Source organism: Cinclus cinclus, chromosome 9, assembly GCF_963662255.1.
Source record: "Cinclus cinclus chromosome 9, bCinCin1.1, whole genome shotgun sequence".
In the NCBI taxonomy this organism is placed as follows: domain Eukaryota; kingdom Metazoa; phylum Chordata; class Aves; order Passeriformes; family Cinclidae; genus Cinclus; species Cinclus cinclus.
In genome coordinates, this window is record NC_085054.1 from 10,972,552 (window position 1) to 10,991,360 (window position 18,809).

At 39.7% G+C, this 18,809-nt stretch overlaps 1 protein-coding gene across 1 annotated transcript in view; it reads right to left on the reverse strand.

Moving 5' to 3' along the window:
* Window positions 1–18,809, reverse strand: part of CSRNP3 (cysteine and serine rich nuclear protein 3) — a 74,336-nt gene that overhangs the window by 12,835 nt on the left and 42,692 nt on the right. Inside the window, exon 3 of the mRNA XM_062498501.1 lies at window positions 6,480–6,650. Coding sequence (XP_062354485.1) covers window positions 6,480–6,650 — 171 coding nt within the window. The remainder of the gene's footprint in view (window positions 1–6,479; window positions 6,651–18,809) is intronic.

Here is an 18,809-nt window from a genome sequence, read left to right on the forward strand (position 1 = left end):
ATGTGAAGCAGTCTTTTGGATTAAAGCTCTATCGTAGACCAGTGGAAATGCTGCATTTCTTACACTCTGCTACCCATTTGTCTGCTTTTTGCATACTCAGTGCCATATAAACCATTATGGCAAGAAGGATTAGCACCATTCTCCACCACGCTCCAAGCAGTCTCTAACACCACAGAACAGCAAAACCTAGTCCCTCCTGGTAATCCAGATCAGAACACTGCTTATAAAAGCCAACTTGCTACCCAACCCTCAAAGAAAGCAAAATCTAGGAAAAGGTTATATCCAGAAATTGCTTCTACCTCTTTCTCTTACCTCTCCTTCTCTCCCACTGTCTTCCAAAAGGTATTTTCTAAGAGTCTCCATACACTTAATTTACAAGTTTCCAACCCCGAAAGATAAAAAAAAATTCCTATATGCTGGAAATCTACATTAAGAGGAAATCCCGTGACATAAAATACACCCTACAAAAGAAATGTGTAGTCCTGAGGACAAGGGAGGTATTTTCTGGAAGAAATTTGAATCTGGAAGTCTTGAAGGGAACTGCATACTCAGTTGTGAATTAGCGGAAATTTGAGAGAAAAGGGACAATGCTGTGGAACACCACCACCTAGCTAGAGCACTTCACTGCTCTATCCTTCCATTAGCTTCCCTTAGGGTAAAGCCAAAGCTAAATTTGCCTCACAGGAGGAGCTGGATGGAAATGCTTGCCTAATGCCAGATTTATTTAAGCGACATTTGAAAAGGTTTTTGAAAATGACTAGCTCACAGACAAGTCTGACATGAATAGAGAGGATTTAATTTGTATTTTAAGCATTTCACCTCACTGTCAAGAGTTTTGTCCAAAATCTCACAGAAATGTTTAATTGTTAGGATGCATACTGGAAGCTGGAACTTGACCACTGAAGTTTCAGTGAAAGCTTTAAGTATACTTCCTCAGCACCCTCCACCTCCAGAGTGCTTTTCTATGACATTCATCATACTAGTCCAGCTTCTCCATTCTGCAAATATCATCAGCCTGTGGGGGGGGAGTGGAGATGTTTACATGCTCTCTGCCTCAGCATTTCCTCTAAATGCCAGCTGCTGTTCCTCAGATGATTATTCCTGACCTTGGCCCCAGTTTTGTGAGGAGGAAAGTTCTACCAGGGATCCCTGTAGGAACACCCATGCATAACAATTGCATTGGCTGAGCTCACCTATGACACTGCAGGCAATCCTTTGTCCCATCCCATGTGTGACTTCTGTGAATGGCCATTTCACACAAACACAGCTCCCCATTCAGCTGACTGACACTTTGCGTTTGCAAACATATTTTATGTATCTATCATGAACATCTTCTGACAAAACAATTTTGATGTTTTCTAAGCCAACAGAAACATCATGTAAGGCAAAACTGTCTCTCCGGTTGTATTGCATGCAAAGTGCATTAATTTATAACAGAACTTATTTTAAAATATAGAAACATAATTATTTGCACAAATCATTCTAAAAATTAGTGGGAGCCTGCCTTATAACTCCTCTTTTCAATTTTTAACAATTGTCACCACAGTATTCCTTATTCCAGATGAAAAGATGCTGTCATGGTATACCCTGTCTTGTCATTCTGTGTGAGTTTGAGCAAAGACATTGCACTACATTTCACTGAATTTATTTGCATTTCTTGCTTTTCAATGCTCAGATGAGCTGACTAATTTTAAAATCAAATACAAGAACCTCTCAACCTGTTAGCATTTCATAACATGAGTCAACAAATAGCAATAAGAACATATTCTTCATTAACAAGGAAATTCCAAGCCTGGCTGCTGGCAACATAAATAACTACAAGATGCCATGAAAAAAAGGAATGCCTGCATTTGTTACACCTAAGTGTTTTCCCATAGCAAACCAGCACCACCACGTCTAACTCATTTAGATTTCTATAATTAACCAGCAATTAAACAAGCAGCTTAAGTTCAAAGCTCTGGTAGTGTCTTGGGCTATTGACCTTACACCAAATAAAACTTCATCCCTCTATGAAGATAACTCAGAAGCTACACCTTCCTAAAGATTTCATACCTTCCTTCATGTTATGCATGGCCACATAGATGAGGCAATCTCAGTAAGTCAGCAACTCTACAAACCTCAAACAGTGCTTTACAGGGTGTATTGAAGAACCGCTACAGGGATGTATTCATGTTTTCAAATTCCTCATTACCTTTAACAGCAAAATCAAAAGATGGCAAGAGCACTTAGAAACCAAAGGGTGTTCTTCTCAGAGCCCTCAGTGACCTGCCCCATTCCTAATGAACCAAAGTACATCCAAAAGTACTCTAAAGACAGTACCCTAATTAGTAGAATGACAGGACCTATGATTACAGCCACAGGATAACCTTGCTGCTGACAGCAATAATGTTAATAGCAATAGAGACATAACTGATGGGGGGCATCAACCAGACTCTGTGATGGCACCACCTCCTGTTGGTGACAATCACCTCATCAGATAAGCTGCTGCTGGCTATCTCAAGTGACTCTGCAGGCAAGGAAGAAAAGTAAAATTTCAGTTACACGGCACTGAAGTTGAAATGGCAGAGGAAAGCAGTAGCTCCTAATTTTTATTAAGAGCTGCATCTGTGATTAATGTTCTATGGGGAGTTATTACCAGCACCAAAGTGCAAAAGACAGGCTTTCACAAGGTCCCCACAGGTCTTTCAATTGCATGTGATCCTGTAAATTAAATTGGGGTATTCCTCTGTATCAGAAAAAAAAACCACCAAGCATTTAGAGGCAGGTACCTCACCAAAGCAGGGAGAATCACAGAATCATCAAATTATTAAAGTTGAAAAATACTTCCAAGATCATCAAATACAATTTTTGACTGAATACCACCATGCCCTTTAAACCTTATCATGAAGTGTCATGTCTACTTGTTTGCTGAATACTTCCCATGATAGTGACCTTGACTTCTCTACTTCCCTGGGGAGCCTATTCCAATGCTTAACTATTATTTCAGTGAAAGAATTTTTCCTAATACCCAGCCTAAACCTCTCCTGGCACACTTTGAGGTCATTTACCCTTGTCTGTGAGAAGAGACTGACCCCTACCTTGCCAAAACCTTTCATAGAGTTGTAGAGAGCAATAAGGTCTCCCCTGAGCCTCCTTTCCTCCACTGAACACCCACAGCTCCCTCAGCTGCTCCTCACAGGATTTATGTTCCAGACCCTTCATGAGCTTCATTATCCTTCCCTGGGAAGGGCACATATTCCCCCACAGCTGAGTTGAAATGTGGAACTCTGTGTTCCTCAGTACACACAATATGGGAATGGTCAGGGTGCTGTACTGACATCCTCAACAGCAATTCCAGGTTTTTCAGCTTGCTGTGGAGCAAATGAAACACAGCAGTGGGACACCAGAACTGAACAGGGCAATTGAAAGGAGCTCAAATGGCATTGTGAATGTTCCAGCCCTGTATTCTGTGCACGCCTAAGTCCTGACTAATACTGTACATGCACACTTGCAGTGCTACTTGAAGATGAACATCCTTCTTTCTGATATGAAGGCAGGGCTGTGAAATGGGACAGGCATGTGGACTGGCTAGTAATATGCTCTGGCATCCATTAAAGTAAATCTTCAATGACTAATGACCTGCTGAATCAAACTGAAATTGCTTCAATAGACTAAGAAAGGTAAGTAAAATACACAACAGGTATATATCTGCCAGCAGTAATGAAGGCACTCCATCACTATTTGCTAAGAGATTTTAAAATGTGCACATCTGTAAAAATAGACACATCTAATCAAGAAAATGCTAATGGTAAAAGTTGCCTATTCTTTATAGACTGTAATTTTTATTTACTGACCCAGATTTCTGCAACTTAGACTAGGGATTTATTTACTTCTTCTTGTTGCTGTCTTTATTTGTTTAAATGGATATATTGTTATAGAAACTCTGTACTTATCCCTGTGTAATAGTCACAAGCAATAGCACTTAGGGCCATCTCAGTCATGTGTTTTCTGCCATCACACTACAGGGTTAATTGCTGACAACAATGTTATCTTCTGGTAGTTCTGCCCACCTGAATGATCCACAGAGGCTGTGTGCCTCATTTAACTGGCAGGTTAAACTGACTTTAAGACTAATGGAGCAGAATTCTTGCTAAGCTCCTGTTTATCCGACCCAATACATATAATTTCAAGGGTTGTGTAAATATGGGGATGCATCAGCTGTGCTAGATGGATTTATACAGAAACTGCCTGCTTGCTAAAGTGCTGAAGAGGTTGTAGTTACAAGCAATTTAGAATTATCTATTTGTCAGGTAAATTAGAAAGAAAAATAAGACTTAGAGGACCATGTTAGAATTTTTTTTTTAATTCTCAGTTTAAGAATTAATATATAGATTTTGATGTTGACTACAGATCACATAGTCATCTCCCCCTTTTCCAGTCAGTTAAAGAGTTTATAGTGAACTTCATATTCACCTATATGAAAATAGACCAGAAAAAAGGCAGTACATAGGATCTGACAGTGTCTTACTAAATATAAGAGAAAATGGTATAACATGTAAGGAAATAGCTTGGGAAGATAACCTTCATCAAGGAGGTATTCAGGCATGTAACAGAGGCAACGAATCTCGCCAGCCTTTTTTCTGCACTGGCTCTTTTCACTCTGTTCACTGAAAAAGTCTCATAGAACTCAACCTTATATTTAGATTCAAATATTCAACTTCGAAAAATTCTTGTCTCTTGTCTTTTGTTATGCAAGATAAATGAGTTTAAAGCATGAACAAAATACCTTCCAGTGTACTTCACTGTTAACAGTTTTGTTAGTATAAATTACATGTGCATGCAATTTTCAGGTCAGTATCACTTAATAGCTCTTAAGTAATACAGGGGTTCTGTATTTGATCTATAATAAAAACAATACTTTTTAAAAAATACTATCAATGCACACACAATTTGCTCTTTCTATTTCTGTATCACCAATGGATATATACAGATGTATTTTTAAAAAATGTAATATGTACAGTTTCTGTATATGTGTGAGTATACGCACAAATAAACATTTATAACTCTGGTCACAAATATCTCAGATAAATCATTAATCACAACACTGAAGTACTGTAGTCTCTCTTACAGAAAGGGAAGTTCATTTAAACAAAATTATTTGTTATGTCAACTACAATTAAAGCTTATTGTTACATGCATGTATTCATAATAAAATTGTGGTCATCTGTGTGGATGGGGATGACTGTTTGATGTAAAAAGCCCATTTTCAGTCTATGATGAATAATCAACTAACTTCTTCAATAGATGCAAATGTTAAAGTAGCAGCATGCAGATAATATTGCAGATAACCAAGATATTCCTAAATACTACCGAAGAGGTTTACTAGGTCACTTACTCCTTTTTGTGGCCTATTCAATAAAATAGGTCCCCAGCTAGCACTGCATCTTAAATATCATATAGCACCTCAGGAGTGTTCCATGTGAACCCATTCCAAAAGTCCTGCCTGTGCCTCCTGTGCACAGGAATGATCCCTACCAGGGCAAAGAGGATTCAGACCCCCACATCTAAACACCCATTCAAACTGAACAGCAGCAGCTGGTAGATAGGTCAGTTATAAGAATATTCATATCACACGCTACAAACGTGATTTCTAGGCATATCCAAACCACTCAGTTACATGGATCACATTCTCTACAGGCAGCAATGAGGAACTTCACCTACTCTTTAGCTCACAGTTTTAAGGAATAACTCCATAGAGGAGACCTAAATGCAACAGAGTTGAAGGAGGCAAGCCCCTGGTTTTTAGAAGATGCAATTCACTACTAATAAATAATATAACCACCTAAAACAAGTATCATAAACTGCAAACATAAACTGTCAATTTATCATTCCCAGAAATATATGCTGCAAATGTAGCTTTGCTAACTTAAGACCAAATTCTTATTTGAACACAAAACCATTGTGAAGTACAGAGAAATCCTCTGGTACCTGAAAAATAGAAACTATTAAAATAACATGTACCATACACAGAATTCATCAGTTCCAAATAAAATAAAGCTTATATTGTTTTTACAGAAGAACCCTTACCAATGAGTACAGCTCACTGTACTACAGAGAAACTGACAACTACAATACATTTAGCTAAGGAAAATAAACACACTGAGACAGGAAAATAAACAAACTACACTTTCCCTACAGTAAATGTTTGAAATATTTTGAACATTAACTCCTAATATTAACTACAAACAGCTACATAATTCAAATAGCAAATAAGTAGGAGCTTCCAAGAGACTTTTGACTTTTACAACAGTCAAACAGACAAGAAGTCAAAAAATGTAAGAGTATTTTACTTAGTCATTTTGAGCTAGTCACAAACTGAACATCATGGAAAGACTGTTTTGTGATTCGTTCAATTAAAAATCATCATGCATATCTAACCACAAAATTGATTTTATTTTAAGAAACAGGAATAATTCTTTAGGTAAACAGTTAATACTTACGAGTAAAATGATTAGAAGTGGATGGATTGACACTATCACCACTGTCAGCACTTTCACTGCTAGAAATGTCATCATCTGATTCTCTCACAGAGGAACAAGGTGAGGAGCCATCAACTTCTTCAAACTTCCTCTTTAAAATTCCACTCATTGCTGCAATGCTGTCACATGTACCTGTAACAGGAACAGAGGCACTGCAACATCCAGCTGCAGAATATGCAATCATAAACTCCAAGGTAATTTTTATTTCAAAATAGCAGTAAATTGCCACTTCTAGCCTTGAATAATCATTAAATATAAAATTACACATGAATAATTAGGAGAGTGAAGCCATAGAGAAGAAAAAAATCTTAAGTCCTATTCTAACTTGACAGGTATGGAGATGATTATTTCACTAGAATAATCTGTAACAGATTGCTTTCAGGGAGTATTTTTCTCACAATGTCAACAGCATCCCTATCTTCTCCTAGGTTATGCGGTGAAATTTCAAACAAAGAAAAAGATGACTGACTTGGTCCCTCCCTTGGCTGGCACAGGAGGAAGGAATGTTCACAAATTAAGAAGAAATTACCCTGAACACTACTGTTCCCAATGCTAAATATGTGATGCAACCAGTGTTCACATCACCCTTTAAGAACTCCATCTGATAATTCCAATATTACAGACAGATAAAAGACAGTGAAGGCATAAAGACCATATATGAATTAGTGCTCAATAAACACGTGGATTTCAGATGTTATCCACACCAGTTAAAGGCATTTCCAAACATTCTCCTCCCCCACCCACCATGGGTTTATGAAAGGCAGGTCGCCCTTGAAGAAGCTGATCTCCTCCTATGACAAGGTGACCTGCCTAGTGGTTGAGGCTAAATCTGTGGATGTTGTCTACCTGCACTTTATTAAAGCCTTTGACAACGTTTCCCACAGCATCCTCATGGAGAAACGGACTGCTTATGCCTGGGATGGGTGTAAACACTGGCTGGCTGGAAGGCCCAGAGAGTGGCAGGGAATGGATTTAAATTCAGCTGGTGGCTGGTCACTAGTGGTGCTTCCCAGGGCTCAGCTGAGGCCAGTCCCGTTTAAATATCTTAATCAGTGATCTGGACGAGGGGAACAAGTGTCTGTCCCCTCAGTCAGTTTGCAGATGACAATAAGTTGGGCATGAGTCCAAAGGGCAATGAAGCTGGTGAAGATCTAGAAAGTGACTCCTAGGAGGAGCAGCTGAGCCAGCTGGGACTGCTCAGTCTGGAGATAAGGAGACTTGGGGAGGACCTCAGCACTCTCTAAAACTCCCTGAAAGGACATTTTTTTAGTGGGGGAGGGTGGGGGGGGCTGGCCTACTCTTCTTCCAGGTAATAAGTGACAGGACAAGAGGAAATGACTTCAAGCTATGCCAGGGGAGGTTGAGATTGGATATTGGAAAAGATTCCTTCAAGGAAAGGATGGCCAAGTATAGGAATGTGCTGCCCTGGGAAGTCACCCCAGAGTCACCACTCCTGGAGGTATTTAAAAGATGTGTAGATGGGCACTTGGATACCTGGTTTAGTGGTGGACTTGTCAGATCAGGCTAATGGTTGGACTCAATGATCTTTGGTGTATTTTACAACCTAAATTATTCTGTGACACCAAAATTAAGAAATTAAACGTCTAATATATTCCTGAGGTTGAGTAGAATATTATAAAGCTAAGTATTCAAGCAGAAATTTAGTAGCATGTCCTGGTTCCCACCAAGACAGGGATATTATTTTGCAACAACCCAGAGGGGGCATGGCCATGACACCAAAGTTATTCTAGATCTCCTCACATCATTACTGGGAGCAGGAAGAAGGGAGTCTTTTCTGAAGAGTAGAAGTTCCTTATGGTTCCAGTTCCAAGCCAGAGGGAGTGTTGTTTACTGTTGTGGGTTCCCACAGTGAGCAATAACATTTTCTTGTACTCTCTGTCATGAATATTGTTGCCCTTACTGTTCCTTTTCTTATCACATTGCCATTTCCAGTAAATTCTTCTTATTTCAACCCATGATCTTCACATTTTATGCCTCCAATTCTCCTCTCCAGCCCACTGCAGAGGGGAAGGAGATTCTGGGAGCAAGGCAGCATGGTCAGGAGAGTTTCTGTGGGAGCACTGAATTGGGGAGTACCCCTCCTAAACCATGACACAGCAGAGGTGGAAATATTGCATGTTATTAACTAACTGGGGAGAGATGAAGAACAGCTGGAGCCTGCTCAGAGGATGCATAGCTGCCACCATCCTGCCTGCAGCACTGCAAAGACAAATGCTCCTAACACTTATCTAGGCAAAAAGTTTGTCTGGGATTGATGACACACTGTACTTGTCAGGGACACACAACCCAGCACTACAGACTTGACAAAGGGTCAAATCCCAACTGCCAAAATCCCACTGAAAGCAAGAAAAAGAAAAAAATTAATTTGCATTGCTTATTAAACAAAACTAATAAAATCTCTACAGCTACCTTTAGGATTTCTTCATTCTGGACCAGACACATTCTGCTCTTTCCAGGAAGCTGAACTAGATACCCTCCAGAATTCTGTTCCAATATTTCTATGGCTCTGCATTTAAAACCCCAACATACCTGGGAGGAAGCTTGCAATAAGCTAGGCTAAATGGCTACTAAAGCAGACAAGGTTAAAGCAGTACTAGCCAAAACGTTTAACAATTAGCACATTTCAGGGTTTTGGCTCAGGCCACTTCGCGCTCTCCTGGATAATGCAGGATGAAGCAGGTGCCAGAACCATTCCCAGCAGGCAGGCTGGATGAGGGCACCTAGGTTTGGCAGAGGCCTCACAGCTTAGCCATTGTGGGACAGAGTTGTATCCTGCCACTTGGCAGCAGAAGCCAGAGAATGCTGCTCCTAGCCCTCATCGTTCTTATATTTTCAGTTAGTACAGAGGGATGTAGCCCCCGTGTTCTGACCCTGTAAGAACAGCACTTCAGCAGGTTCTCTGCTATCTTTGCTCACACTTGGCCTCATACTAAGTAGTTTCAATGTCTCCTATGTATTCTATAGCTCCCTTAAAGCCCCAACACCAGTTTCTTTCCCAGAAAAAATAAAGTGACCATGTGAAGAGAATTGCAACCTTTCAGTGTGATATGAAGTCATAACAAGACAAAAGGTAGGTATATGAGAATGAGAACTACCAAAAGAAAAAAAAAAAAAGAAGTAGGACTCACCAGCTTACAGTCTGTAAGACTAATTCAAAATCATAACTCCACAAACACTGAAGCCTGTCTATAGGAAATTCACAATTTGAGTTGGCAAGAATACAGTGATTTCTTCCCAGTGCAACAGAAATTTAGTTCTAATTACTTGTTTTGCTTTGCTGACAAAGCATTTGCCTTTCCTGCCAGCTCCTAAGAACAGCAGGAGGGACTTATGAGCAGGTTTAAACTTGCCTTTGTAAGTCAAAACTAGAACTGCATATACATTATACAAGATTTTTATGATATTATTAAATTACAAGGATTAGAACAGAAGTTTTACAATAAGGGAGTTCATTCACTTCTTGAGAATCCAAAGCTCTGAAAAACACATATGTGATTGTACCAAGTTTAATATCCTGTCTCCAGCAGCAGTCACTATTTAATGCTTCAGTGGAAAGCAATGGGATGCAAAATCCAGCCAAAACCACTGCAGATACACAGCTCTGCTTCCTCATCCTTGCAGCTAATTTCCCCTAAGCATGGCACTGAAATGTTGCTATATGACAGTGCTCAGCCTCTTTGAAATTCACTTGACTTGGTCTCCTGAGGCAACAAGTTTCTTATTAGTTTTCTGTGAGAAGAAAAAAAACCAAAACAACACAAAATACATCTTCTGAAACTACAGCCACACCCCCTTCAAAATCACTGCCCTTTCAATCCCTACAATATTTTGGACAGTAAGCAGCAGAAAGGCAGCAGTGTCCAGCAGCATGCTGTACTGGACAGAACTACACAGGCGCACACCCCAAGGTGGAGACAGCTGAAGAGAAGTCACTGACATCATGCTGCTGTATTACAGTGCTATTTCCATTTCAGTACAGATTACATTATACAGGAGGCAGAGTGCACCTGCTGATCCTGTACAGAATTAGGAAACACCTTTATATTTGGGGGGTGTGCAGAGAGGGAATGGTGATGGAGACACAAATGGAACTGCACATTAAGTTCCGCATCCCAAAGCTGGGGCATCTGTCCAATGGCTGCAGTTGCTGGAAAGCACCTGGCATGTTCCTGCCTACACTCTCAACCTCACAGCTGTGCAGCCCTCAACAGCCTGCCTCTGAGGAGCTCCCCAAAGCCACACAGCCTCTTGCTGACACTACTCCACTTTTAATGCAGGAACCAAAGCGTTCATCAGTAAGAAAAAGGAAGAGAAAATGAGCAAGAAACTGTGCAGGTCTGAAAACACCTGAGCACTTGTTTCCTATTCGGATTCTTCCCAATTCTGAGTTAACAATCTCCAGAACAAGATGCAGATTCCCATCAGTTGCAGCTCATGAGAATAATGTAGAGGGAGCACTGGTCCCCAGTACAGCCAACACGTGCCTGCTCAGGGAACTGGTGCCATACTTCCTAGGGCTAAAAAACAAGAACAGAGGGAATGATGTGCTATCTCAACAGGTACAATTTGGCACTTCACAGCTACACCTGCTCAGCCTCCCCCCTGCAAGGGCACAAGGACATACAAATGATGGCTGATTACTGCCTGCTGACTGGGCAACAGCTGCTTTCACTGGAGTAACCAGAAACCTTGAAATTACTCCAACATCTTTGTTGTGGGCTGTCCTCACACCAAAAACCCTTTCTTAGAAGGCTCTGCCCATCTGTCACCAAATTGTCTTCTTCAAAGTCATGTGAGCTTCTCCAGGGTCTCTCTTTCAAGTTCCCCTAGCATAAAGGCACTTCTGCACATACTCAAAGTTACAGAGATTTGTCTGCATAAGTTCCTGTTGAGGTCTCCCTGGGAGCATGAGACTTTGTGTTCTTCCAAGTAAGGCGTTCAAGAACAAAGCAAAATCTATTATGAGTGCAAAGCATGTTGAGAAGGAAAAGGGACAGAAAGGCTGGGCCAGGCCCAAACCCATGAGCAATTGTTTATGTACCCAAAGGCTGGTAAATACAGTACAGCACTTGGCTGCTACCCGTGCCCATCTTCTTTGGACTATGAAACCTGGCATTATTTTCTACACAGCAAAATGGTTTCCACCTAAACAAAGGAATAGGATGCTATTGACTAAGTTGTAGCTCAGAGGCAAGCAGGTATTGAACAACAGACTGGGTGGGTTTCTTAGCTGTTCTGCTGTGTAAATTAACAAGAGACCCATTCAGCAGCAGATCTTCACAAGAAAGATGTTTGGAGACGAAGAGTAACCTATGCTCTGCTCTTGAAAGGGAAATTCTGACTACCTCCCTTCAGGAGCAGGCACTGGGCTGTGCCTGTGGAGTACAGGGAGCTCCAACAGCACAAGCTATGGTCCCATGCTGAAGGGCAACCACACAGACACGGGGGATTAAAACATTTCTCTCTCAAGCTCCAACTGCCTTGCTTCTTACTTCAGTAAGGGCATGAGACTACTCCTAAAACCTTACTCAGAAGCAAAGACCTGCAGTCTTCAGTGGCCACAGCCAAACCTCACTACAAGAGAAAAACCACTCCTGCTCAAAGAGCCATTGGAAGGACAGGGAATTTTACAGCCATCTTGACACTGCTAGGAAGGAGTAGTCCCTACACTTTGCACCTCTGCATCAGTAAGACTAGCTTTGCTGGCCTTGTAATTCTGCCTTGTCTCCAAATACAATGGGATTCTGATTAATTCCAAACACTCCAAAATGAAATGTTTGATTCACAAAGCAGATGTATTAAATAACAGGATCTCTGGGGAAATGACAGTTTGGCTTATTAATTTTCAAATTTCTTTTTCTGAACAGAAATTCCCCCCTCCTCCCCCCTTCAATAAAATGCAAGTGAATTCCTTTAATTTATCATCTGGACCCCTTAAAAATCAATTTTTCTCTCTAAACAGCCCTAATTGCATCTTTAAAGCATTACGTTTGCATATCCCAGCTAACACAACATCAAAATTACAATTTCAATATCTAGTCAGAACTTCCCTGTGAGGAAATACACCTTATATTACACAATGCTTGCATTAATTGAGAAAGCATTAACTCTTGGGATTAGGGTTACATAGTATTTAGTTGTAGCCTACACGCTTTCTTTCAAAAATACTTCCAGGCATTGTGACTTCAAATGCAGAGGAAGTGTAGTGAAAATGTCAACAATGAGACTGCCAAGGGCATGGTCCAAAGAAACAGCTACAACAATTTAAATGGCTAAACAAATATAGACTAAAAGTCAAGTCAAGGGTAAAGATATAAATTCATACTGCCTCTGGCAGGAATCAATTATGCTGGCTATTCTGACCTCTAAATAGTTGCTTCTGGAGAGGGAACATGAAAAGCTTGCTTTCACTCACTTTTTACCTATTTTCTCTCATCTACATTACAAGTTACATATGTATGTTCCACATGTCTAAACTTGGCAAAAATATTTTAAAAAGAGAAAAAGAGATTTATTTTCATTAAAAAAAAAGATAGTTAAAAATTTTGCAAGTGAAGTGGTTGAAAAGCATTCTCACTCCAATGAACATTACTGAAAAGACTTGCAATTCTTAGTAGAGACACTTTGAGCAATGTCAAAGATGTGCCTAAAAACATGAAAAATTGCCTAAATTAGTCAGTTTATGAAAATGGTAATGCAGACTGAGTAACACCACAATGAAAGAGGCAAAACTGAAGAAAGAATAAAACATGAGAAGGGACTGCAGCAAAAGATTATGAAAATATTCCTTTCCTACAGAAGTGGGACTAGACAAAAATACTGAGTTTCAAATTTCCCTCACTATTTAGAAGAACTATAAATGAAATAGCGAAGCCATGTCACTGGCATGATCATTGGAGGCCAGTTATAAAGGAGAAGGTATAGAAAACAGATACAAAAAAATACAGGCGTCCCCAGAGTTGGGTGCTACCATTCAGAGGTGGTCATCTACGTATCTGAACATACAGCTAAGGTTTTGCATCATCTCAGCTCACTTTGAACAAGCAGCACAATCAGCAAAAGCAGATCAGCTGTACTAACATACACAGCTTTTGAGGAGAACTAATCTGTGGAGCAGAACCCTGCCCTCACACAGACCATTTGCAGCACCCCTGTGAAATACATCTTTAGATTTAACAAGCACCTCGGAAGTGTAAATACACATTGCTTTGGATATCAAAATAAATACACAGTAGAGGGTCACACGATGGGAAAATATGCTATTTAGTAATTATTCTTTACTTAACTGCAAATTTTGTTGCTCTTCTAACATAGGTGATCTTTTGTCAGACCCTGGTAAAATTTAATTATCTATATATATTTAACATACACGTTTACAACGCTTTAACAAATATTGGTAATAAATATTCACCACAGAGGTGGCATGAGAAAGGGTCTTAGCTTATTATGCACCAAATCCTGTGATATTAAAGACCTGCCTGTGCACAGCCAGCAGCCATTTGCATTTCAGTAGTGCTGCAGTGTTATACAATAGACATGCTCAGCAGGTTCCCTAATGGACACTGTTCCAACCTTCCTCAGTTCAGCCTTCACATTCCAGATTGGCAGATGATTCTGTCCAACATCATGCCTTTGCCTGGTTGCATCCACTCAAAAAAAGGCACAGCTATAGGAATACCTTCTCCTATTCCTGTGCAAGCACTGACAGATCCAGGTGCTCCAGGAGCCTCCAGGTTCAGTGAGGGAGCACACGAAAAACCTTGTGGAGCCCTGATACTTCAACAGTCAGACTGTATTCTTTCGACTTCAATAACAAGACATTTAAAATTTATGGTAGGATCTTTGTTCTTTGCATCCAACAAATTATAACCAACCAGTCAAAAGATTTTTGGCTGATGGGCTTTTAATATTTTTCCTTTTTACCCTTCTCTTCTTTTTTTTTTAACACTAAAAGCATAAAAAATCTCCCATAACAGCTTGTTTTTAACTTTTTAATTAATGTTGATATTAGAAAGAACATAATTAACCCAATTCTCTAATAAAATCACAGTGCTGTGCACATTTCTAGACACCAAGTAAATATTTAGCACAGCTATTAGTAGTAATGCAAAGTTACAGACTGGCTTCTCTGGTAGCCCAAAACTTGTTGCTATTTTTGTACTATAAAGCTGAAAGAAAACGGTAGAAACTAAACAGCTGAGAAAATATCAGAAAACGTATTATTTTTGTCAGCAGAAATATCTGAGGAAGACTAAAACAGGCCCCAAAAAACAAAAATTATTTTGGTCAGCAGGAGCCAACATTCAATTGCCACAATGAAATCAATGTAGCTCCATGGCATGACAGTAATATCATGACTTCATTCAAGGCTTGGCCTCAAGTAAAGCCAAATTTAGTAAAAATATGTTCAAGTGCATCTTTTTCCCTAGAGAATAAAGTCAATAAAACTATTTGTACTGGAAAATATAAATTATTAATATCTACTGGAAGGCTATGATGTTTTGAAATTACTATCTTCAAAAATAGCTTTATGGCTATAATAATTCAAGCTTTCTATCTAGATCAAGGACAATGCACAACCAAAATATAATGCCACAATCTGCATATTCATGCCCACTCAAGATAGTCCTAAGTAGGCATTCAGGCCCACAAAAAAAAATAAAAAACACACCAAAATAAAAAATGTAAAATTGCTATTTGTTTCTAGGATTTGCTTTTTGACTTTGCACCATACATGATGTATCTATTCAACGCTGAAAAGCAATACATTTTTTTTTTTTAAATCTGGAGATTTTTAGAAATAATGTTATTTCACAATTAAACACTGATGAGGGAAATTCAGCAAAATAACCCATCGTAACATATACAACAAATTACTGAATGCAAGAAAGAGTGAATTCATACAACACAATTGTGAAGTTTCCTTCTGCCACTGACATATATGTAAGGAATTGACAATTCACCTTCTCTTCTGAGAAGAGCACAAGGTAAAAGTAAGGTACTTAGCTATCAGCTAAAAATGAGTAGAATTTAATTTTAAGTTTGAAAAAGAAAAAGAACTGAGAAAACAACAGATCTTGATTATTTATGGATTTGTCTCTTCTGGATGGATTACCCAAGGCACAGTATGAGGGCTGCTTCACTGATGCTCTTCCCCAAGGTTATGATGTTTAAGCTTTCCTCTGTGGGTTACTTTGATAACCAGGGTCTTAGTCACAGTGCAAATTGTTTTTTACTGATGTGAACTACCCATTTGCACAGTACTTGAAGAAGATTGACTGCTTCTGCGTCAAGCTCACCGGATATGAGCTAACAGGTTAAAAAAACTAATTAGGAAAATATGTTAGACATATTGAACAATATGACATGCACAGAGAAAGCACAAGTGCATAAACTTAATTTCCTTAAGAAATGAGTAAAAAGATCACTGACACTAAGATTTCAAAGTCTCAGATTTAGTATCATGGAATGAGATTTTTTTTTAATGAAGGCAGACAAAGTATGTGTAATTGATAAACTAAAACTTTTCTCTGTAAGCCAGTAGTGTTCTCCATAATTTCAATAACTGAAAACCTCAAAAAGGATTTTAAAAGCACATATTCAATTACAGGCAAAATTTCCAACACTAATTTTGTATTTGTGGCCAGCAAAAATTACCCATAGGTCCTTACTCACCTGTACCTGTGCACCTATGTACAATCAACACAAAGACACCCAAAGGAAGGACCTACGGTGCTAACACAACATGACAGACCACAGTAAGTCCGGCCTAAACTTACATTCCTGGTTGTGTTAAAATTGAATATTGACTATCTTCACCTTTTTTTCATACTAAAGAAAAATTGGGAGTTTATGCCTGTAGTGACTTGTATACTAATAAACGTGCCTAAGAATTCTTTTCAGTTTGCTTTATAATTCAAAGCTGAGAACTTCACTAGAAAGCTGACAGAAGAGCTGCAGGTCTAATAATAAGTATGTACCCATCCAATTCCCAAGGCACTCTTGTCACTGAGACAGTGATGAATAGAAGCCAAGCAGTGAGCCCACTGCCATCTCATTGCCTGACTTGTAAGCACCTTTTGACCATTCAGCACCACTTTAGCCAGGGGAGTCTGCTGGGACAAAATTAATTATCTGCCCTACACTCTCCTGAAAAGCACTGGTGTGGAGGTATGCAGCTTACACTTCCAATCTGAGGTGTTTTTATTTTATTATTTGATATATTTTGCTTTATTAACTCTCTGATCATTCTGCCTTTTCCCAAAGAGCTAAAAAGGTTAACAATGTGCAATTTCCACTTTTCCATTTTATTGCTGAAAGATGTTTGTTTAGAAGTAAGATCAGGTGAGAAGGGCATAATGGTAAACAACTGAGCAACCTAATTGAAAGCTACAAAGTTAAACCTCTGGCTACTCTGGAAGTGAATGCTTCAATAAAGACTCTGGTACAACAAGAGAGCAAAACAGTAGCAACTCTGTGAGTCAATTCCCCCCTGAGTCGTGGGAATTCTCTCCCCACCCCTAAAATAAAATATTTATAAAACAAAAATGTTTGTTTGAGAATAGCCTGCTCAGCTGTCACAGTTCACGTTGCAAGTAAGCAGTGCTACCATTAGTTGTCCGCAATAAAAACAATTAACAAAAACATTTTGTGGCTTTCAACATTGTTTTTTTGTTTACCCTATCACCCCCACTCAAATGGCATTTACTAGACGCGGCTAACGCTTAGGAAGCGCAACTAAAAACATTTGCAATCCAGCTTCCATTTTAACATATTCATAATACGTTGAAAGCAGACTTTGTTCAATAGTGACAGAGAACAGATTTTACATCACTGAGCACTTCATCATTAAATTCACATTCCCATTCACAAAACCCAACCTGCTCCCGAAGCGACCACCCTGCCAGCCTATTTCATCCTCCCCGAAGGACCAGGCAGGTGCGCCTCAGGTGGGACAGCCACAGCCGCCGCGCAGCCCTGACCGCACCGCCGGCAGCCCGGGGAGCTGTGCTTGCAATGGAAGCCTTCTCCCCGGAGCTGGGATGCCTGGCAGGGCAGGGGCCCGTGTGTCCCCCTGCCCCTCCAGAGCCGCCGCGGCGGTGCCGGCAGCACAGCGGCCGCAGCTCGGGCTCAGCACGCTGCCTTTATCCCCCCAGCAGCACACACCAGAAACAACGCTCGCTTACAGGCATGCACAGAAATGATTTGCTGGAATTGAATAAATAAATGTAATGAAGGGGCAGAATGCTAATGGGAGCTACAAATACCACAGAGGCTTATTTACTCTGCAGCCTTCCACTTCACAACGGTATCACCGCTTGCGTTTCCTCATCAAAATCCAGCCCCTACGTGAGACGGTGGAGCTACAGTCGATAAATGATGTTGTAGCTCCTGCCCGTATCCCTCAGAACGACTGATGAGGGTCAGGCTCCGTACTATGCAATCCACATTTCCTACTTCACATTAGACAATGGCATAAATATGCAAATCCCTACTGCTTATGGAAGAGCAGGATACAAACCAGCCCAAAATCAATCAGGACTTCATGTTATATATTCCATGAAATTATTTATGAAGTACTAAATGAAAGCCATGTATCTTTTCATCTGGAAGCCTGAATGCAAATTATCCAATGCATTTGGATACTAGTTTTTAAGAAATATCCTTGCTTATATTTTTGCGTTTAAGCATAGAAAAACCTTTAAAAACTCAAGCAGCTCCACTTCCTTTTATCCTTAACTTCACAGTATGTAAGTTGTCCAGTTACACATATTAAGTGAATTTTCCATCAAATTGTTATGGCAATACAAGCTTTTTCTCCTATGTACATTTTACCTATTTCTTTGTAGAAAAATTATATGAAGTGATGGAAAACTGAAGGAGAGGTGCTAAAAATGCAAACCTCTTTTGTAGGGTGGGGAATAAGGCCAGAGATAGGGGAGCTGTAGGAGAGAATTATATGCAAATGTAAGGAAAGAAAAAGGCCGCAATTTCCCAGTTTGTTTTTTATTATTTTTGTATCAATTACTCACATCTCCCATTTTTCACAAGTTCCATTAGAATACTGTATCCATATCTGTGGGGAGATGGAGAAATTAAAGGCATGCTATTTATCTCAGAGCTGCTTTAACCTAGTAAATATTTTCACCTTCTGTACATTTGTAGACAAGTTGTATCAGTCTTTTATCTACACCCAATCCCTTTTCCAGAGTCAAAAAAGCCTACAAAAGAGCAATGAAGCAGCAGTGATCAAAAGTCACTGGTAGGACT